Here is a 21,884-nt window from a genome sequence, read left to right as displayed (position 1 = left end):
GACGAATTGTTGCAGGCAGTCCGCACGGAGTAGCGTATGGTGCTCCAGTCGTCATACGATGGCACTTTTACGGTTAAGTGTCTCTGGCGATGGGATCTCGTCTATTTAATGCGGCGGCTCGCTGCGTCTGGTCGTGGCTTCCCTTTCTCTCTCCTCACCAACCAACCATCCGTTCACTGTCTTTCTTGGCTTCGCCTCCTTCGTTCTTTCTTCTTTCGCTTCTTCAGCTCTTTCCCTTCGTTGCAGTTCTGTGAACTTGCTCTTCCGCATCTTTGATTCGATTCTGTGAACCGTCTCAATCGCCTTTTTTCCGACTTACACTCTCTTGAATCTATTTTTGTTCATTCCCTCCACATCCACATCGACAACATGCCTTCCATCGCATCCGTCTCTACCTTTGCGCTCCTTGCCGCGGTGGCATCTGCCCGCTTCGGTCAGGAGCAGGGCAACGGCGCCATTTCCGCCATCTCTGCGCTGTCGGATCTGGGCTCCTCTGGTCAGGCGGCCACGCTTGCCGGCGGCTCCATCCAGTTCCTGCTGGCGGCGGCCAACCCCTGCGGCAAGCTCAAGCAGGCCGACCAGATCATCACTGAGCTGGGCACCAGCGACCGCGCCGTCGCCGCCGCCCGCGGCCTCGTCGCTGCCGAGCAGAACTTCAACCCCTTTGTCGTCAGCATCCCCAACATCTGCAGCGACCCCTCGCTGCCGGCCTCGTCGCAGCTGCGCGGTGTCGTGCCGCTGATCGACCCGGCCGTTGTCGGCTCCGACCACGAGAACGCCAACAGCAACTCGTCCAAGGTGACGCCCTTCAGCGCCGACGGCCTGAGCGTTGCTCAGATCATGGTTGCCCAGGGCTTTTCCAACTTCACGGCCGTTGCTCTGGACGGCACCAAGCAGGCCGCCTCTGCCCTCGGCAGCGCCCCGGCTGCTGGTGCTGCGGCTGCCGGTACTGCCGGTACTGCGGCTGCTGCCACTTCGGCTGCTGCTACCGCCGCCGCAACCTCGGCTGCTACCTCGGCTGCTGTGGTCGCTAATGCTGGCAGCAGCTGTGCTCCCCCTGTCACCATCACCACCTTTGTGACTGCCGATGCTGCTGCTGCTACCACTGCGGCTGCTGCCACCTCGGTCGCTGCTGCTGCTGCTGCTGCCTCGAGCTCGTCTTCGTCCGCTGCTGCCGGCACCTGCACGGGTGGTGGTAGCACCCTCGTGTGCTCCAGCCCTGCTGTTGGCGCCGGTGCCGTGAAGAACGCTGTGACGGGCAACTTTGATGGCTTCGTCAAGTCCACCATTGCCGGCCTCGACTTTGGTCTCTGCGTGCCTACGATGAAGTTCGAGGCTGGTCTTGACGGCCGTGCTTCCACTGCCAACACCTTCCAGGCCATCGACCCGCAAGTCAACAAGGGCCAGGAGGAGGCTCTGAACCCGTCCATCATCACCAACCGCATCCACGACCAGATGACCAACGTCTGCGGTGCCAACCAGGCCGCCAAGGATGCCGTTGCTGCTGCTGCCACCAAGGTTGCCGCCCTCGGCACTCGGGACGCCACCACTGCCAACACCTGGAACACCCTTCTGGGCTTCGACGGTACCAACATCAACCCCGACAACGCCCCCCAGACCGGCCTTGTTGGCCACACGTAAATGTGACTGGAACAGGGTCTACTAGCATTGGATAGTTTGGGGTTGCCTGTTATGTCTGGATATGCAGGAAGTGTACGGTTTGGGAGCATGTTCAATTCTAGAGTGTAGTTTTTCTTTTCATATATGCATTGCCGAAATAAGAGACATGTTACGGTCGAATAAGTGTGCTTGTGACCTGTATAATTGCAAACGGTGGTTGTATTTGTGATGTGAATTTGAATTTTGAGCGATTGTGTTCCGTTGATCGTGACTGAACCAAGCCATTGACAAGCGACATAGGCAATAGTAAAGATGATTTTGCTCGCCAACAAGTACGAAATAGAAGTAGAAGTACTTTCATTTTCTTCAGCATGACACTCGTACGTAAACGATGGTGGTTCCTTCCTGTTGCACAATCCGTGTCTTTGATATTTCTGACTAATCGCTACACTAAATTCTTGCTGACTCAACCGATATATCCCACAAACTTCTCATACACATCCAGTTGACGAGATAAAGCAGTCTCTCCCGGCAGCCCTTAGACTGCGTTCTTGTCGAGGTAGGTGAGCCACTGGTCGACGGTCCAGGACGAGGAGATGTCGTTGGCTACGACGCCGTCAAAGATGGCGGTCGGGCTGACGTGGACGCCGAGCAGACGGGCATACTTGATCGTCCACTTGAGGTCGTTGGTGATGGCGTTGCCGACATTGACGGTCCCATCGGCCGCCGGCTTGTCGGGGATGGCGAGCAGCTCGTAGATGGTGTCGGCATCGACGGCGCCGCCGGTGCTGGAGGCCGCCAGCGCTGCCAGCCGCCGGTACGTCGCGTTGCGGCCCTCGGCGACGACGTTGACGTCCATGTAGGCCTTCTGGTCGGCAAACAGTGCCGTGCTAAAGTCCCAGAACAGCTGCGGTTTGCCAGCCGCTGCGGCCACGCGCTGCACGGCCAGGCCGGCCTCGTGCACCAGCGTGCTGCTCGGATGCCACGGCTGCACCTGGTGGCGGAAGACCACCTGCAGCCGGCTGCCCGGGCCTGTCGGGTTGGCTGCCAGCTGTGGCGCCACGCCCTGCACCAGCGTGTTGAAGAACTTGGCCGAGTACGGGCACACGTAGTCGAGGAAGACCTCGAGCGTGTGCAGCGGCTCAGCGGACGCGGCCACGGCCTTGTTCAGGTCGGTGAACACGAGCCGGTGGGCCTTGAACTGCGGAGGGACGGCCATGGCAAAGACGATGTGATGTTGGGGGTGGAGGTTGCGGTGGAAGTTGGGAGGTGCAGGATGCTTGCTTTTTGGAGTGAGTCTGCGTGATTGACAGGTTCGGGAGCAAGCTTGAGTCTGCCAGGCAAATCAATGACAGATGCAGAATGCGTGCAGAGCCGGTGTATATAAACGCACGGAAAAGAGGATCAGTATCTTTATCGCGGTGATGTCGCCATCGGTTGATTACAAAACCCCCCGCATAGAAATACGAGCTTGGAATCACTTACACCACAGGCGAGCTCGCTGGGATGCCCCACTTAAAGGAGGTGGGGTAGCACTTGGAATCATCGCGGGAAACAAAATGATTCCAACGAAGGACGGAGTAAGCCGCGGCTAAATCCTCGTCTTACTTGATACGCTAACATAATCAAAGGAAGAGGTGCTGAAAACGGTACCCTGTGTAGTATCTCTCTTGTCTTTACCTCTCTGTGTCACGAGTCATTCTTTACAACAGGACAGTAAGCCAATAAAAAGCTGGCATCGCGAAACTGGAGATTGGGGTTCTTTCCTCTTTTCCATAGTAATACAACCTCATGTAGTCTCCGAACGTTTCCTTTGTCGCTACTATCAGCCTTACTTCGGTTCGGTTTCGTACCTTGCATCTCTAGCTAAAATGGCTCGCTATCGCCGCGGATCCAGCAAAAACCCAGGATCCAGGGGACAGTCGATCGCAATTCAGAGCCAGATGGTGCGATAACGTAGTCGGCATTCCCCCCAGAAATTCGTCTCATAATATTAGACTTCCTTGCGCATGAACGCCATGGCTTGGGCGCTTTTGCTGCAGCTTGCAAAGACTGGCAACGTGTCATAGAAAAGCAGAAGTTTCGCCAGATCAAGTTAAGCGTGCCTCGCTTGGATGACTTCGAGCACATGACCATCTATAGAAGTACACTCGTAAGACATGTTTGGTTAAATATAGAACTGCTACGATATAACTGCCGGAGCTACCAGAGTGGTGAAAACGGACGGATATGCCGGCGCAATAGCGTGGTATTGAGTGAGGCAATCGTGAAGTTGTTCTCTATTCTGAGTACCTGGAAGCCAACAGGTGAAGGTCTGGTATTGGAGCTTAGCGCTCAATCCCCGAGTGAGGCAAAGCACTGGTTCAAAAAATCTCATCTTTCAGGCGAGCAATGGAGGCGGAGGTGCATTCCCTGCAGCTGAGAACCATACACAAGATCTCACTACCACGGAAGATTGCGAGGCACTCTCCCATCTGTTGCGTGTCGCCGGAGTAGCAGCACGGAGAATGCCGGAACTACATACCCTGATCTTTTGGAACGGTGGAAAAGGCGAGGCGTGTGCGTTCAAGTATCGCAGGGAAGCGTACCAGGCGTCAATTACATGGTGCTCTACCTGGGACCTCGACCTGCCGCACAGTGTGGTGCAGGCTAGGGAACGGGTTGCCGTGGACGTGGTCTCATCTAATCTCGTCGTCGACGAGCAGCATCTCAGGAGTGATGTGATCTGCTCTCACGGCGGTGCAATTCATAATTTGGGCCTGCCCCCTGAAATGATCGATCCGGAGTGGCAGATACGGAAAGAAGAGAGTCGGATTCAGGCAAATGCTTGACTCTGATCACAAAACGGTCTAGACTGCTTCGCGGCGGAGTTCCCATTCAAGACGTTAGCCAAGATACTCCGTATAAAGCAGGGGTTTATTCTCAAACTATCCCCTCTGCCAGTCATTGGCAGGAAGACCAGGAATGGGTAGTCCACCTCGATTCACCACAGCGACAAAAACCAACATATCAAAGCCTTTTTGATCGGAACGTAATTTTCTATCATTGAAAAATGCATTGTCTTTTTGATGTTTTTTCAATTACATACAATGTAAGCTTAGTAACACGTGATATGATAACCCCCCAGAGGGTATTAACTGTCTTCCTAGTGTTGTCAAGGGTAGCCTTGTTGCGCATGAAATACATGTGTTGTTGGTTACTCTGACCGAAGTTACCACAGCGACCTCTAAATTGCAGTCGCATGCAACGTCTTCGACACAGACGCCCGCAGTAGCCATTGAGTGTTGCTGTCTGCAGTCGGCTATTCATTCTATCGGCATAACGGCGACGGGATTCTTTTAAAAATAGGAAAGAGGCCGCATGCCCTACTGATTGATTTTATCACATCTTGTGCTTACATTGCAGACTTCTCAAAATGTAAGGAATGCCCAACTAGCTTTACGATGGTGATACAATATGCACTGGAATAAGTTCATAAATGGAAGGAGCAATGGTATGTTCGTTGGCCACACTAGCCCGCCGCTTCTTGCTTTCGTAGTTTCATGTAATTGGTGATACTTTCTTTGGGCGCCGTTTGGTGCCACACCTGTGACATGAATGCATACGTCCCAGGACGCACACTCATATACCAGGCACACATTTTCGATTTCCGTCACGACCAAGCGCTTCGGCCGCAGCCCCTACACTGTGTTCTTAGTGATGATGCCGCGAGCAAACTCGCCAAACGTGATGTGCTGCTCGCGGTCGACCTCGTCGGCCAGGTTTGGCTGCGTGAAGACGGCGAGGGTGTTGCGAGCGATTCTGCTGCTGCTGGGCGCGGAGCCGCGCACAAAGTGCGGCACGGCCTTGAACTGGCCGGCGGTGATGCGCTCGAGTGCCTCGCCGGTCTGGAAGGCGATGCAGTCGCGAGGGATCTTGACCTGGACAGTCTCGCCGGTGCGCGACTTGATGTAGAGGCCGGCAGCCGGATCAGGCGATGCGGCGAGCTCATCGAGCGGGGAAAGGCCCGTGGCTACAGCTGTCGGTGCGGTCCAGTCGGTCTCGTCGACAAACATGGCCGAAGTGAGGCCGGTCAGACAGCCGTGGTCGAGATGGGTGGCACACCAGTCGTCACCGTCACCAGATGCTGCGGTCTCGCTCGCGGTCGTCTTCTCGGCCGGGAAGTAGTGCAGCAGCCGGGCCTTGGTGGTGGTCGACGTGGCCACGACGCCCTCGAGGTAGCCGACCGGGTAGCCCTGGATGGCCTGGGCGGCAAAGCGATCGCAGGCGCGGGCAACCAGCACGGCCACGTCGATGATCAGGCGGCACAGCGCCTCAAAGGTGGTGCGGAAGCCGGGAAGGGCGTCGCTGTCGGGCCACACGTTGGGCGAGAGGTACTCGGGAAAGGTGGCGGGCGAGAACTCGGCCGTCGGCTTGGCGCAGCCCAGCGCCGGGTCGACGTAAAAGGCACAGTTGGCATAGTAGGAGCCCTTGAGCGTGTCGACCTGGCCGTTCTTGAGCGTCTCCTTGCCGCGCGACCAGCCGGTCAGGTACTTGGCCGCTTCGTTCTCGAGCCGGGCCAGCACCTCTTCCGGCTGGTTGCCCAGGTACGACGCGTACGACAGCAGCCGCTTCCGCAGCTCGGCAAACTCGGCCGGCACGTCCTTGACGACGAGAATCCCCAGCGATCCCGGTCCAAAGGCCTCTTGCAGCTTTTCCAGCGCGATTGATCCTGTGCTTGGTCAGCCGGGTGCAGGGTTCTGATGTGGGGAGGCCTTGTCACCATTCTTGAGGTCCTCGAGGGACACGACGACAGCTTGGGCAATTGGTGCCATGGTGAGCTTTACTGTGCTTTGCAGATACTAGAGAGATAGAGACAGGCTTGGACACATCGCAGCGTCTGAACAGCTTTAATAGTCATGCGATCACAGGTCGTAAGATATTTTTGTGAGTTATCGACCATCATATCGGCACGCAGAGATAGCGTCCTATCGATATAGACGCACTTCTATTAATAGTGAGGGTTGCCAATAGAACTATGGTACGCTAAAAAAGAAGATACATTAGGTGCACTTGGTACTCCGTACTGAAAGCCGTGATGCTACTCCGGGTAGAGTTATGCACGTGACCTGCTCGCCATCGCTTTGTGTCACGTGACAGAGACCTCATATCCACCTTTGACCGCCCGCCCGGCAGAAAAGCTTTACCGCCAAAATTTTTGTCTTAGCTATGGGCCATTTTTTTTTCTTTGGCTGGTCCTCGTAGCGAACGACTTCACCCCCAGGAAGGACAGCAAAGAGCAGGCAAGATGTCGCGCAAAGCGGTAGATTCGCGGATTCCGGCGCTGATTCGAAATGGCGTGCAGGAGAAGAAGCGCAGCTTCTTTGTGGTGATTGGAGACCGGTCCAAGGATGTGATTGTGCACCTGCACTACATCATGTCGAGCATGGACGTGGCGCAGAACAAGTCGGTGTTGTGGGCATACAAGCACAAGCTGCTTGGGTTTACGAGGTAGGCTGTGGTAGAGGACGGACATGCGGGCGAGAGAAGGTCACTGACAACAATAGCCACCGGAAGAAGCGGGAGAACAAAATAAAAAAGGAGATCAAGCGGGGGATCAGGGAGGCCAACACGAACGACCCGTTCGAGCTGTTTGTGTCGCTGCACAACATCCGGTACGTGTACTACAAGGAGACAGACAAGATCCTGGGCAACACGTACGGGATGTGTATCCTGCAGGACTTTGAGGCATTGACGCCGAACATCCTGGCGCGGACGATCGAGACGGTAGAAGGTGGCGGGCTGGTGGTGCTGCTGCTGAAGGGGATGAGCAGCCTGCGGCAGCTGTACACGATGAGCATGGACGTGCACGCGCGGTACCGGACGGAGGCACATGCAGACGTGGTGCCACGGTTCAACGAGCGGTTCATCCTGTCGCTGGGAGGCTGCGAGGCGTGTCTGGTGATTGACGACGAGCTGAACGTGTTGCCGATTTCCGGCGGAAAGGGCGTGAAGGCACTGCCGCCACCAGATGAGGATGAAGAAGGCGTCAGTGGCGGCAAGGTGCGGACGGCGAGCCAGCGACAGCTGGAGGAGCTGCGGGACAGCCTGACGGACACGCCGCCAATCGGCAGTCTGATGCCGCTGGCAAAGACGCTGGACCAAGGACGGGCGCTGCTGACGTTTGCGGACGCGATCGCGGAGAAGTCGCTGCGCGGCACAGTAGCACTGACGGCAGCACGTGGTCGCGGCAAGTCAGCGGCGATGGGTCTCGCAGTTGCAGCAGCGGTGGCCCATGGGTACGCCAACATCTTCATCACGTCGCCATCGCCGGAGAACTTGAAGACGCTATTTGAGTTTGTGTTCCGCGGATTCGACGCGCTCGGCTACCTCGACCACGTCGACTACACGATCATCCAGTCGACCAACCCGGACCTGCCGAGCAAGCCGGTGGTGCGGGTCAACATCCACCGGGAGCACCGGCAGACGATCCAGTACATCCGGCCGCAGGACGCACACGTTCTGGGCCAGGCGGAGCTGGTGGTGATCGACGAGGCGGCGGCGATTCCGCTGCCTCTGGTGCGCCAGCTGATCGGGCCGTACCTGGTGTTCATGGCATCGACGATCAACGGGTACGAGGGCACGGGGCGGTCGCTGTCGCTGAAGCTGATCAAGCAGCTGCGCGAGCAGTCACGGGGAGGCGGGGTGAAGGCGGCCACGGCAGCCAGGACGGATGATGACGACGCAGTGGCGGTGACGGATCGGTCAACCGGACGGGCGGCCAAGTCACAACAGGATTACGAGCTGCTGGCGAGCGGATCGCGGTCGCTGCGCGAGATCACGCTGTCAGAGCCGATCCGATACGCACAGGGCGACGCGGTGGAGAAGTGGCTGAACGCAGTGCTCTGTCTGGACGCGACGCTGCCACGGGTATCCCGGCAGAGCAGCACGAGCTACCCGGACCCGTCTTCGTGCGAGCTGCTGCTGGTCAACCGCGACACACTCTTCTCCTTCCACCCGGTCTCGGAGCGGTTCCTGCAGCAGATGGTGGCGCTCTACGTGGCCAGCCACTACAAGAACACACCGGACGACCTGCAGCTGATGAGCGACGCGCCGGCCCACGAGCTGTTTGTGTTGGTGGCGCCGTCTTCGGCCGGCGATGAGGAAGGTGGTGGAGGAGGCAGCCGGCTGCCGGAGCCGCTCTGCGTAGTGCAGGTGGCGCTGGAGGGCCGGATCAGCCGTGAGAGCGTGATGCAGTCGCTGAGCCGCGGGATGCGGCCGTCGGGTGACCTGATCCCGTGGCTGGTCAGCCAGCAGTTCCAGGACGACGAGTTTGCGTCGCTGTCAGGTGCTCGGGTCGTTCGCATCGCCACGAACCCAGACTACGTGTCCAAGGGCTACGGTGCTCGCGCGCTGCAGCTGCTGTGCGACTACTACGAGGGCCGGTTCTTGAGCCTGTCCGAGGCCGACGAGAACGAGCCGGCAACGGCGCGCATCGTGACAGACGTGACGGATGTGGCCACCGGGGCCGCTGGCAGTCTCCTGGAAGACGACATCCGCGTGCGCGACATTGGCGCGATGCCGCCGCTGTTTGCCCGTCTGGCCGAGCGGCGACCGCCGGGACTGGACTATGTGGGCGTCAGCTACGGGCTGACGAGCCAGCTGCTCAAGTTCTGGAAGCGGGCCGCGTTTGCGCCCGTGTACCTGCGACAGACGGCCAACGAGCTGACAGGCGAGCACACGTGTGTGATGTTGCGGCCGCTCGGACATGGAGCTGGTGGCGCAGGCGGTGGCGCAGGCGGCGATGGGGCGTGGCTGGGGGCGTTCTCACGTGACTTCCACCGACGGTTCCTGTCGCTGTTGTCGTACCAGTTCCGGGCGTTTCCGCCGGCGCTGGCGCTCAGCATCGGCGAGGCGGCGCAGGCGGCGTCGGCACGGTTTGACGTCGACGGCGAGGCCCGGCCGCTGACCCACGCGGAGCTGAACGCGCTGCTGACGCCGTTCGACCTCAAGCGGCTCGAGTCGTACGCGAACAACATGCTGGACTACCACCTGATCCTGGACCTGGTGCCGGCAGTGGCACAACTATACTTTACCGGCCGGATTCTGGCACAGAACGACGCTCTGAAAAAGGGGTCCTCCCTGACCGGCGTCCAGCAGTGCATCCTGCTGGCCGTCGGGCTGCAGCGCAAGGACATGGAGGCTGTCGTGACCGACCTGACGCTGCCCATGTCGCAGCTGCTGGCCATGTTCATCAAGGTGCTGCGCAAGATCACGGCGCACTTTGGCACGCTGGTGGCAGCCGCCGTCGATGCCGAGCTGCCACGGCCGCGTCGGAGCGCTTTGGCGGGCGTCTCGGCTGCCAACGCGACCGGCGTGCACGACGACGAGACGGTCGACCAGCGGTTTGAGCCGCTGGCCCTGACGGTGGCGGAAGATCTGGCTGTAGTCGACGAGGACGACGAGGACGACGAGGCCCGCGAGAAGAAGCGCCGCCAGCGCGAGCTCATCGACTCGCTGCCCCTCGACCAGTACGAGGTCCAGGAGACCGACACGCCCGGCTGGGTCGAGGCTGAGCGCCAGGTCGCTGCTGCCGCCGGCCGCAGCGGTACCGTCGTCAGCATCAAGACGGCCAAGACTGGCGGCACGAAGCGCAAGCCAGGCCAGGCCACCGTGGCCGAGGTGTACGACGAGGTATATGGCGAGAAGAAGAAGAAGAAGCGGCGGTGAGCCGGCGGCCCCGCTGTATGGCTGCGTGTGTCGTCTGTCGTTCTTCCGTCTCCTCTCTTTTCATCTCTTTTCTCCCTTTTAGCTCAAAGATCGCCTAGCTCCATCTGAGGGATCCCCAATCTGATCACCGCTTACAGCTTACATAACCAGTGGACCTTGCAGAGGGCCCACCTCGAGATAGAGCTTGTTTTGTGTTACCCAATGCCAATTAAACGTATAGGGGCGGCCGAAGACATCTGGGGTCTTTTGTATGTCGTCCCGGTCTCTCCTTCTCTGCCGGCTGTCTGCTCGTTCCTTCCTTCACCCGAGTACCTTATGCTCGTCCTGTCGTTCCTTCCTGACCCAGAGACCGACGCGCACGTACACCCTTGTCCTTTGCCTTTTTGGGGATTTTTGGGACATCGCCCTCTCCTCGCCATCGTCCACTGAAACTCGCTCTTTTTCTGCCCTCACGCACGATGCATCGCCACCTCCCCCTGGCCCTCCTGGCTGCCGTCGCCGCCGTCGTGGCAGCCCCGACGCTGACGTCCGCACCCACGGCCACGGCCACCAACGCCTGGATCTCCGTCGGCAGCGACGGCTCTGCCCATACCATCACGGCCGAGCCGACGTCGACAGACTCGCACGCAGAAGGGACCGGCAGCACCACCAACACCCTGCCCGAGGCCACGGCCACCAACGGCGCCGGCGCCTTTCCCGTCTGCCAGAACACCGCCGGCGCACAGGCGCCGTTCTGTGCTCCTTCGGACGGCAGCACGCTCAACCCGGGCGGGACATACTACAGTAAGTGGTACGGCAAGACGGAGAGAGATTAGCAAGATCTTTGCTTTCTCCCTTTTGTCCATTTTCTCCCTTCCTATCTTCCTCCCTTTCCTCTTTCTCCCCCCCATATCTCTCCCTCGCTCACAACCAGTCACTTGGGATCCGACCTACTTCGCCTCCACGCCAAACACATCCGTCGTCATCACCGGAAACCTCTTCAACGCCTCGACCGGCGCAATTGTCCAGCAGGCCTTTTCCTCCGGAACGCTCGCCGCCGGCTGGTCCTTTTATGCCTGGTCCGTCGACGCATCCCTGCTCAAGGGTGCCGGCTCTGCTGGTGTCAACGTCAGCCTGTCCATGGTCTACCTGACCGGCAGCAGCAGCCAGGCTAACACGTCCGCGTCTGTGTCCTCGTCCCAATCCGCCGTTGTCCAGGGCCCCGTCGTCACCGTGGCCAAGCCATCTGCCGCCCTCCCTGAGCTCACCAAGGCGCCCACCGGCCCAGCCCTGTACATTGGCCTTCCCGCCGTGTTCGGCTTCATCATCGTCGTGCTGGCCGGTACCTTTCTCTGGAACCGCCATCATCGCCACATCGGTCTCGGCAACGTCATGAGCCGCTCGCGCTTTGGACCACTGGGCAGCCGCAGCGGTTACGGCATCCGCAAGTCGCGGCGCCAACGTGCTGCCGTCGGCGCCATCAACCTCGACAGCAAAGATACTGTCGACCTCGGGAATCGCTTCCACGGCCGCGTCGATAGTGGCAGCGGCAGCACGTCCCACCGGCCGGCCGACCGACTGCGCCGTGACAGCGACCTCCTCGGCAGCCTGGCCGGCACGCCGACCGAAGATCGCTTCAACGACGACGTCTACCACCCAAACACTACTCACACCGGCAGCTCCACCACCGGAAACGCCTTCCGCGATGAGCTGGCTAGACAGCAGCGGTCCGGCTGAAGGATAGCGCCTCTTGGTCCAGTCCTTGTCTTGCTAGTATAGCATATATCCAAGTTGGCTGAATGATACTGATCACATTTACCTTACTTTGCTGGCTACAATCGACAAGGAGCCAATGCCTCGACTGTGTCGATGAAAACGAATTGACCAGCTCCCTGTATTGTCCTGCTTTAATTGGAACCAATATCTGCAAGATGGGCTAAAACTGCAGCCATCCATACCAGTAGCCCTTATTAGCAGTGACGAGTCAGACGTTTTTTCGCCAAGACTGCAGCTTACTCTTACGTCATTTATCCCTTGTTGTAATTTGCTTCTGTGGTACAGCCAATAGTCGATATAATTTATGGAAATACATGCTACAGAGATGTAAACGCTTAATCTCTCTTCCCTTCGTTGTATCAAATTGACACGATTCGGCAGTCGACCATGCTAAAGTAATCAATCCCTATATACAATACCGGCTTAGTCGGGAAGGGGCCCCTTATTCTTACTACTACGGGTAAAGAAAAGAGTGTGTAAAATATGCAGCCCTCTACATTGGCAGTCCGTCTAATAACACTGTCATTCGGCTGGCGAGCGCCAAGCGCGTCTGCTCCGACACGCCGTGCACTAGCGGCATTAGATTTTTGCCGCTGCTCCATTTCTTTCCTCAAAACTTGTTGCAGCAGGTCTGCCGAGTTATCGCCGGTTGTATTAGCCTGCAAGGTAACTAGGTTGACGGCTGAAGTAAGCCTACATTTTCCTCACCATAATGCGGGGTACGAGGATAAGGATGGGGATCACACCAACCTGCCAACATCCTACACCCTGCAACAGAAGACGAAGCTGGTTGTCCGCTAAACGGGCCGATCAGAGCCCACGCCTTCTACCTGTTGAACAGAGGCTTGAACTTTCAAGGTCAGACTCTTTGGGCTTGAGTCAATTACCCCTCCGTCTATGACCCTACTAAACACGTGATCTCCTATCACAATGCATACAACTACCCCAGGTTTTTCGCATTGCCCTTTTACATGCCTGATCAGCACCTTCCAACAGTTCTCCCCACACATGTTTAACAGCTTGGGAGTGGTGGTGTGGAGTCTGCTAACGCCTGTAAGCCTCGCCTGTTGGCTGTACACATCATTTTCAGTCGTGATACCCTCCACGTAAGCTGCTCAGAGAGGCCAAGGCCCACCTTTCACCACACGAGTCCTAAATGAGTACAATACCGTTGACGATACGGTTGCAGAGACGAGCTCTGCGCCAGAAGTAATGCCCGCTTTGCCGTCGAGCATTCAGGCGGCCATGCAGAACCAATAGAGCCCGGTGGTATTTATAGAGAAGTGTAGGAAACCGCCTTGTTGGAATGCAGACAGCATATGCACACCCACACAGGCTAACAGACGCAAGAAATGTTCGGCTCAAAGGTTGTATTGACCGACTGTTGTAGAAATGATCTGGCTGGAAAGCAGCTGCCAACAACAGAATCACAGCACCTCAAGATAACATCACCAAAGCTTGTTGTCGAGCTCTCCGCCCGACTCGGGATATAATAAATAAGATAGCGACCTTCCGTTTCATGGAGAGAGAAAGACAGAAAATAATTCACAACGCGTCAGACCGTAGGCATTTTCGAGCATAATATCTCACCCAGCTTCCGGCACAAAATCTCAAAAGAACTCCAAGAGAGTACGATGGTACCACCGTACCACATGCAAGACTCTCCTCCAGGTCGGGATGAAATGATAACCCCAAATGAAGCTTTTTCATACCGACAAAACGAAAGAAAAAAACGCCAGGCAAGGTAACAAGGCGTACCTTTTCCACCCGATCCCTTTCCTGAACCCTTATCAAACACACCGCTAGATTAATCCAAAATCCATGACAACCAATACTGCTGTATGCTGGGTCCTTGTCCTCGACTCTTCCTTCTCCGCCCTGGAAGGGTCTTGAGAGCGTCGCAAAGCGGCTGGAGACGTAAAATATTCAGACTGCCCAAACGCCTTCACATAAGAAAACTCCGCCGCTTTGACCAGTTAAAATATACAAGATAGATGTGAAAAAACGAAACGAAAGTGAATGCCAGCAATAAAAAACAGAGAGTGGGTATGTTATGCAAGAAACAATAAAGACATCAGGGCGTTAAAAACAAAGCCTAGTATGCAAGATCGACATCTGCCATGGCCGGGATCTCCTTGCTCTCTGAGCCTGAAGATGATGCGGTCACGTCAGTATTCGTTTCTGAATGCGATGTCGTTGGGGCGAGCTCGTGGTGCTGGACCTGCGCCGTCTCGTGCGCGACTTCGGGGGGGATTCCGCTTTCGGAGTAGCCGAGGTCGCGCATCTGCTGGAAGCTCCAGCTCGGCTCAAACGCCGGGCTAAGCCATGCTTTGGTCACACGCTCATACATCTCGTCGATCTGCTCCAGGCTGAGCCTACTGGTCTCAAACACCATAAAGTAGACGACAAAGACAGACAGGATGCAGAACGTGCCCCAGATGAAGAACACGCGCGACCCGAGAGCCGCCGAGCCCTGGGTCTCGTCCACCAGAAAGGGCGTGCTGTAGCTAACGGCAAAGTTGAAACACCAGTTCGCCGACGTCGTGAGCGCGATCGACCGGGCCCGCACCTTGAGCGGGTACATCTCCGACGTGACGACCCACACCACAGGGCCCCACGAGGCGGCAAAGAAGAAGATAAAGATGGCGACGAAAATCAGCAGGATCGTGACAGAGGCGTGGGCCAGTCCCGAAGGCGCGGCGGCGGTGAACGACGCGATGAGAAGCTGAGACACGGCCATGCCAACGGCACCGGCCATCAACAGCTTGCGGCGGCCCCAAGCCTCGACGATAAACAGGCCCGGCACGGTGGAGACGACGTTGACGACGTTGATGATCAGGTACACGGAAAAGGCGTTGCCTATGCCTGCCTGGCTGAAGAAGCTGGTGCCGTAATACATGATAAAGTTGATGCCAGTGAGCTGCTGCAGGCTCTGCAAAATGCTGCCGGTCAGAGTGCGCCGGCCGAGATGGGGGGCGCCGCGGAACATTTCCATGTACGTGTCGGGGCCCAGGGCCATCTCGTACTCGTGGTTGGCCTGGATCTCGGCCAGCTCTTCGATCAGGGCCGGGTGGGTGATGTCCAGGCGGCGCAACCGGCTTAGAGACAGCGCGGCCGCATCTCTCATGCCGCACTTGATCAGGTAACGCGGCGTTTCGGGTAGGACAAGAATGCCCAGGGTCAGGAAGCATACCCATGCCAGCTGCAGGCCCATGGGTATGCGATATGCAGCGGCGTTCTGCATGCGGTAGGTCAGGATGTTGACGATCGAGGCAGTCAGCAGGCCGACGGTGATGAAGAGCTGGTAGGCGCACACCAGCGTTCCACGAATCCACTTGGGGGCCATTTCGGACTGGTAGAGGGGGACGAGCACCGAAACGGCGCCAATTCCGATGCCAGAGAAGAATCTGACAGCTCGGGTTAGCAGGGGGGAGAGGGCCAGACAGCGCAGACGCGAGCCTACCTTCCAGCCAGCAGCATTGGGATCCTGGTCGAGCAGATCTGGAATATGACGCCAAAAACAAAGACGCCGATGGAATAGAGCATGGATATCCGGCGGCCGATGATGTCGGCAGCCGGGGCAGAGGCAAGGGCGCCGACAATGGTGCCGGCACTGAGGATGGCAATGATGGCAGCCAATCTGTCAGAGGAGAGAGGCATGGGGGGATCTGCATGTCGGTCGGTACCAAACTGTTTCCGGAAGGCACTCATGGCGATAATGCCGTTGATGGACCCGGTATCGTAGCCGAAGAGCAGTCCACCGGTGGCGACAAAGAAGCCGACCATGATGGCCGGTGCGGAAGAGCCGGCCACGTTGTCGGGCTTGCGCCAGCCCATGGCGAGGCGAGCCATGGCGACGTCAGCGGGAATAAAAAGAAAGAGCCTTGGGGGTCAAGGCTGGCAGAAATGATGCAGAATCGGTAGACAAGGACTGCAGATAGGACGAGATGGCGGAAGATGCGAGGGAGCTGGGTCGCGGCGGCTTCGATTACGATTCCGGCCGCAGGTGTGGCTGCGCATCGAGGACGAGTTGGCGTGCGGCGAGCTGTCGTCGTCGTCGTCGTCGGAACGGACAAGCCAAGAGGAGCCTGCAGTCCCCAAAGGCGTCGGATTTGCTCTTTCTCTTTCGGCGGTGGTGCGAGGCAGCAATTGAAGCAGCCGGTCAGCGTTTGGAGCAGGCGATGTCGTCGAGGCGTCGTCGTCGATCGGGGCGGTCGTCCGTAACCCTAGCCGATTATTTTCCGATTATACCGAGCGTTTTCGTCTGCAGGGGCAAATCATATTATGTGCCAACACGCATTCTCGGGATCTCGCGATTATGTATTGCCAGTGGTCGTCTTTCCACCCCTGTCGGTTGGCGGCGGCGTGATCGGGCCCTGGCTGCGCCCGTCTGAAGCAAGAGGCACTTGAAAGACGGGGAGAGGAAGATGGAGAAAAAAAGGGACGGGCAGGTGGCAGCGACAATATGCTGCTCCGTACGGAGGAGAGGAGGGCGAAGAGAGGGAAAAGAGGAGGATGTGATGGTGGCTTGAGTGGGTAATAACAGTGGGGAAAAGAGGAGAGGCCAGAAGGAAAATGAAAGTGGGCGACCGCCTACGCCGCATCGAGTATGGGCATGCTTTTTTTTAAATTCGCTAAACTCCCTTCTCCTGAAAGACGGCCGGGGCGAGGAGGGGGGCCCGCCTTCTGCTTTCTGTGAGCATGCACTTTACGCCAACTTTTGTGGAGGAGGGAGGCCTGTAACGCGCTGTCATAGGCTGTTCTAGCCCCACAGCTCTTCGTCGCTCCTGCCCGCAACCTCGTCTGCTGGCTAAAAGGCCTTGGTCAATGAGGAGAAGAGGGACTCCGTACGGGGTGCTGGGCCTAGCTGGCGTGAGTACCGAAAGGCTGCCGGCCGGCGTACAAGCCCGTCTGCCTCGCAAGCTGCACAGGGCCGCTGAGAGGGAGGGGTTTTGCATAGTAAGGGCTTGCATTTGTGGGCTGTTGTTACGAGTACGTACTCGTGCTCCGTCTTTTGGCGGGTTTTTTTTTGGTGTTCTTCCCTCTTTTGCCCTGTCACCCCATCCGTTATTAATCGCTTTCCCCTCTCGGATTCCATTCTTGGCTGAGACATTTATTATGCTCGCCGCTGACACACCGCGTCTCTTCCAAACAGCAGCTGCCAAGCAGCCAAGCATGTGGCGTGCTGGTGCATTTGTATCTGCGAGCACGAGCGGCGAGAATCAAGTGTCCTGTTGCCTGGAGGCGCTAGGGCTGGAATGGAGTAGTTCTTTTGATGTTGGCACAAAATGCTCGTACTCGTGCTCACGGGTAGCGATACAATGCACAACTGTACGGAGTAGCCTCGTACCTCGCACGCTTACCGTGGCCCGGGGCCGCCGTGGCAAGGCTCAACCTTGCTTCTGCCCAGCTGGGTGGCATCTTGCATTCTGTCATTCTGTCTCGTGTGCATGAGGATCATTTCCCCTTCTGCTTGCTGCCATCACGGCCAACCGCTTTGCCGGACGAATATGATGTGCCGCGACTCCACAATTTACACAGAACTCCGTTGAGACAACCTCGATTTTCCGGGGAGGAACGCACCCGTACTCAGACCACGCTTACACAGGCAGGAGGGAAGCCAGAGGTGCATCGGAAGTGGGACAACACGAGCAGGGGGTCTGTGCAGGCAAAACTCCGGCAAAAAGGCTTACGGCAAGTGCGACAGGCCGCCCCAGTCCCCGTGCCTGCTGCTGTTTCTGTCGAATAGACCAAGACAGGCACAGATGCGCAAACTGCTCCTCCTTTGTATCTAAGCAAGGTACCGCACATACGAGTCGTATTGTGAGATATCTGCTAATTCTACGACAGGGTCGGGCGAGCAGCCGTAGATTGTGCTGCATAAACGACTGTAACGGTGGAGGGCTGATTCCGTACTTATCCGAAAGCTAAACGCCGGCTACTAAGATCGCTGTCCCTAGGGCTCATTTGCATTGCACGCTACTATGTAGGGTTAGAAAAGAGCCATCTGGCTGCAATGCGAAAACACGGGTTCATTTCTTATAAACTAAGATACGTCGTACTCGTAATATCCCTGGCATCGTGTCTTTTGGACATGAAGAGCACTAACCTTATCACAAGGTATGGAGCATCGTCTAGACCCTTGGAGCGCCATTACTCTGTAACCATTCGTCCAGTGACCGCTTCCACGAATTGCGTGACATATTTGCCTGTCTCATTGCCACGTCTGTGCAAGTCAGATACGTGGCAGCGAATAATCGACGTCTTGATCTTGTCGTAATGATGTCTCTTCCGAATTTACAAAAAATTACCGCAACAAGGACCGTTAAAGAAGTATCTTATCTTTTCAAGATGCTGTACTATGTAGGAACGGGGAACACGGATGCTGAGCATCCGTTTATTCGTATATGCACTGTCTCATGACTTGGTTTCGCAGAAGAGGCTGTCTCAATCTCTGTGGGGTGCGCACCCAGCTTCTGACCTCTGCTCCTCGCACGTTCAAGCTTCATTGGGACACAACAGACATCGCTTCCGTGTCGGCTGACTACTGCCTTTATTGGAAAATGGGCTGGCTGCATTGCCCCACCTTATGCTCGCTGCTGCATACGACGCACGGAGTACGACGTCCTACTCCGTATGCATGGTAAATCGAGAAATTCTCAAAGTGCATCATATTTCATAACTTCCAACCCTTGTGCAGGTACTCCGTGCAAGTACTCGCACGGAATCGGACCCGGGCTAGCGCGAGAGCGTGCGTACGAGTGTACCATACTCGTATGTGTGTGTGTTGATTATCAGGAGATTTCCATGTGCGCCTGGGAGTCAGCTCCATCTTGGTTCTTGCGGTGTCGTCTGGGTCCGCCTCTTGGTTCCAGGCCACTGACCAGGCCTTCTGTCAAAGGTGGTCCCAGGCCAGCGGAAACCTTTTTAGCTCCCAGTGCTGCTTATGGAAAGCTGCCGTGCTGCCTCCACCATCTCGTGCACCGTCCACAGATCGTCCACCGGTCGCATGTTCCGCCCTGTTGCTTCCAGCCACAGCGGCAGTACCGCAACTGCTGACATGAGTGACGTTGCCCGCACCACCGACAGAGCTGTATGACATTAATGCTACGTACCCACACCTTACTCTGCCAGTGTGCGGCGCCTCATCCGACAATACTGTTAATGTTGTTTTCCGACAACCCAAGACCGCCATGCACCTATTCCTGCTACTCCAGTATTCAAAGCTGTCCCTAACTATCACTGGAATTTCAGCGGTTCGGTAACATGCTGGTATATCATCACAATTGACAAGGCGATTGATTGTGTTGCCATTTTGTCGTCTCAGAGCAAATCTGCGGAGACAGGTCTATCTCCGGTGCATCCATCTGGAGGAAATCCCGGCGTGATCCGGCTCTTGTCAGCCGTGAGCCTGACCGCATTTTGGTTCAGCCGGCGCCATAATGGTGCATTTCTGTTATGCTCGTGACTTGGCCGCGCACTCGAGCGAGGTTTGATTAATGCGGCGGCATCGGCGCGCTGACGAACAAAGATTGACAGACATAGGATCATTGGTGCTATTGTGTATTTTCTCTAAGATAATTCGAAGCGTGTGGAGTCAACCAGAATGAACACTCTTCGAACTGCAACTTTAACAGAGCTTGATTTGACATCGCCGACAGGATGCCTTTGTGCAAGCCTATGGAGGAATGAAGTCATTGTTGGAAGGCAACATTTCAGGATTGAGTTATCGCTACGCCTATGCTCCTGAAGTCCGTAGTTAGGGAGTGCCTTTCTGTATCGACAAGCATTATGCACCCATATTGTTCATGCTGCTTCTGGTGGTAATTTGCAAATGCTCGGTGTAGGAGTATTGATTCCGACACGGTCCATTTATATCTGAAAGCAGGTAGTTATCCGTAGGCAAATCAATTGATAGCCGAGGACATGAGGAAGAAGACCGAGAGAGGCGGCTTTCCCCCGAGACTAATTGAAAATCTGCTAAACTTCTCTGGCTTTTTGATAAACTAATTAAACCTAGACTCTATCAAGGTAGGTGTATGTAGGTGATGGTATCTCAAATGGCAGGGACTTATATGGTAAGTGTATTTTTGCAACAGGGTGGCCTACATAGTAGTACTTTGCTTTATCCACACTAGAAATTATGACTGATTCTCGTGATATAGGGAGCGGTGTGGAAGTTTACTGGAATAGAGACTGGCATAGAGAGACTGTTTCAAAGACTGGCGTAAAAACTGGCATAAGACTGGTGTACGAAGTAGGGGGACTTCGTAAATCACAAGTTTTACCTAATAAGATATTCTAGTAATCACCACAAAAACCAAGGCAAGATTGATAAGGAACGTTACGGAGGTTGCTTGAGCTAAGGGATTGGTTGGATTGGTTGAACATTCTGCCAGATGGAAGCGTCCATGACAGCATTGCTCGTTTTTCACTCTGATTAATCTGCAATAGAATGGAGGACTATGATTGAAACAGAAGGTGCTGGGAAGGCTTTAGAGTAGGGTTGTAAGAAATTTTCAAGGCTACAGAATTGATTTTTCAAGACTTGAGGCTCTTGATCAGATCATCAAGACCGCCATCAATGCCGCATCTGGAAAACCATCAGGACAGAGTATCGTGTTCCTTGGCCTCTTCGGCCTGTTGATTAATTCCCCTGATCATGTTCACCGCGCGTACGATAAGTAATAAGATGGTATGGAGGAAGTACGCGAATAGTTTGACCTTTACACTTCTAACACTCTGGCTATAATGCCAAATAACCTGCACATGCCTTTCTCTAATGTTATGCATCAATTCCTTGCGGAACATTCTTACTATTACTCCTAAGAGGCTAGAAGCCGACCTCCGTTTCCATATCCAAACCGCTATAGCGTCTAAGATGCCGACAGACTATATTGCCTGGACTGAAAATTGGCAGCTAGCCATAATCCACTGCCAAGTAGGACACATTCTTCAAGCATCCGTTGCCCGAGTTTGGTTTGGCATTTTTTCAGAAAAGAATGTGCTCGTAGACGCGTGGTTTCTGCGACACCATTTCTAAATCACACTCGATGGTTTTAACTTGACGGCCAAACTGCACTTTGACATAAAGTTGTGTCGTCAATTGCAGCTTTTACCGTATCGAAATGCCGATCAGGCAAATAGTAGTCCCACACAAATGGTAACTCGGTCAACGGAAAACATTGCACTTGAGAGTATTGAGGTAACAAAAACACCAAATAAAACAGAAAAGACTAGTAACAACCACACAGAACTAGTTACCCCTCTGTATACTCCTCTATAGCCTTAAGAAGCTCCTGTCTATAAAGCGTTACTAGCACTGGCCTGCTAGTACGGAGCGCCGCTGCCCGTGCCGCGACTACCGCATCTACCCAGGCCTTCGCTGCCTCCCAGTCTAAATAGGCTATCGTCTCCTTCTTTGTCCACGCCGTCTATGTTACGGACACGAAGCTGTGCTTTATGTGGCCTAGGTGCGCCGTGTCGAAGATACTTTTGTCAGATTCTCCCCAACAACAGCTTCCTGCGGGATGGAGTCATAAAGCGAATATCTGGCAATATGCCAAGTCATACTTCAGTCCTAAAAGACTAGAAGGTCATCCGCAATAGCGGGTGTGCCGTCTGCAAGGTAGTATTTTAAACAAAGGTCTTGTTAATAGTGAATAGATTTAGCAGTTGAATGAGCGTGAGTTGTTGACTATCTCGAGATCACAGAAATGGGCACGATGCCGCTGCTTTTATGCCTCGAAACTAGCCACGTGGTCTCACACGAGAAATACGGCGTAGCAGTCTAGCCTGCC

The 21,884-nt window shown here is 55.7% G+C and overlaps 6 protein-coding genes across 6 annotated transcripts; 3 read left to right on the top strand and 3 right to left on the bottom strand.

Annotated features, from left to right (window-relative positions):
* Nucleotides 1-369: 369 nt before the first annotated feature.
* CMQ_2019 (uncharacterized protein) lies at nt 370-1,641 on the top strand (the record flags this gene model as incomplete). The annotated part of the gene is made up of 1 exon (XM_014314945.1): nt 370-1,641. One exon carries the CDS (start codon nt 370-372, stop codon nt 1,639-1,641), a length of 1,272 nt encoding a protein of 423 aa, XP_014170420.1.
* A 517-nt stretch (nt 1,642-2,158) lies between these two features.
* Nucleotides 2,159-2,839, bottom strand: CMQ_1906 (uncharacterized protein; the record flags this gene model as incomplete). Its single annotated transcript, XM_014314832.1, has 1 exon — nt 2,159-2,839. The coding sequence occupies one exon, from the start codon at nt 2,837-2,839 to the stop codon at nt 2,159-2,161; it is 681 nt and encodes a 226-aa protein (XP_014170307.1).
* Nucleotides 2,840-5,300: 2,461 nt separating this feature from the next.
* On the bottom strand, nt 5,301-6,434 carry CMQ_1959 (uncharacterized protein; the record flags this gene model as incomplete). The annotated part of the gene is made up of 2 exons (XM_014314885.1): nt 5,301-6,331; nt 6,383-6,434. 2 exons carry the CDS (start codon nt 6,432-6,434, stop codon nt 5,301-5,303), a joined length of 1,083 nt encoding a protein of 360 aa, XP_014170360.1.
* A 473-nt stretch (nt 6,435-6,907) lies between these two features.
* CMQ_1900 (nucleolar ATPase) lies at nt 6,908-10,329 on the top strand (the record flags this gene model as incomplete). The annotated part of the gene is made up of 2 exons (XM_014314826.1): nt 6,908-7,110; nt 7,167-10,329. 2 exons carry the CDS (start codon nt 6,908-6,910, stop codon nt 10,327-10,329), a joined length of 3,366 nt encoding a protein of 1,121 aa, XP_014170301.1.
* Nucleotides 10,330-10,787: 458 nt separating this feature from the next.
* Nucleotides 10,788-12,045, top strand: CMQ_2040 (uncharacterized protein; the record flags this gene model as incomplete). The annotated part of the gene is made up of 2 exons (XM_014314966.1): nt 10,788-11,112; nt 11,243-12,045. The coding sequence occupies 2 exons, from the start codon at nt 10,788-10,790 to the stop codon at nt 12,043-12,045; spliced, it is 1,128 nt and encodes a 375-aa protein (XP_014170441.1).
* A 2,134-nt stretch (nt 12,046-14,179) lies between these two features.
* Nucleotides 14,180-15,936, bottom strand: CMQ_1924 (major facilitator superfamily transporter monosaccharide; the record flags this gene model as incomplete). Its single annotated transcript, XM_014314850.1, has 2 exons — nt 14,180-15,491; nt 15,548-15,936. The coding sequence occupies 2 exons, from the start codon at nt 15,934-15,936 to the stop codon at nt 14,180-14,182; spliced, it is 1,701 nt and encodes a 566-aa protein (XP_014170325.1).
* Nucleotides 15,937-21,884: the final 5,948 nt, after the last annotated feature.

This window comes from Grosmannia clavigera, assembly GCF_000143105.1.
Source record: "Grosmannia clavigera kw1407 unplaced genomic scaffold GCSC_168, whole genome shotgun sequence".
Taxonomy (NCBI): Eukaryota; Fungi; Ascomycota; class Sordariomycetes; order Ophiostomatales; family Ophiostomataceae; genus Leptographium; species Leptographium clavigerum.
The sequence above is the reverse complement of the archived record's forward strand: the minus strand, read 5'-3'. Positions and strand labels throughout refer to the sequence as shown.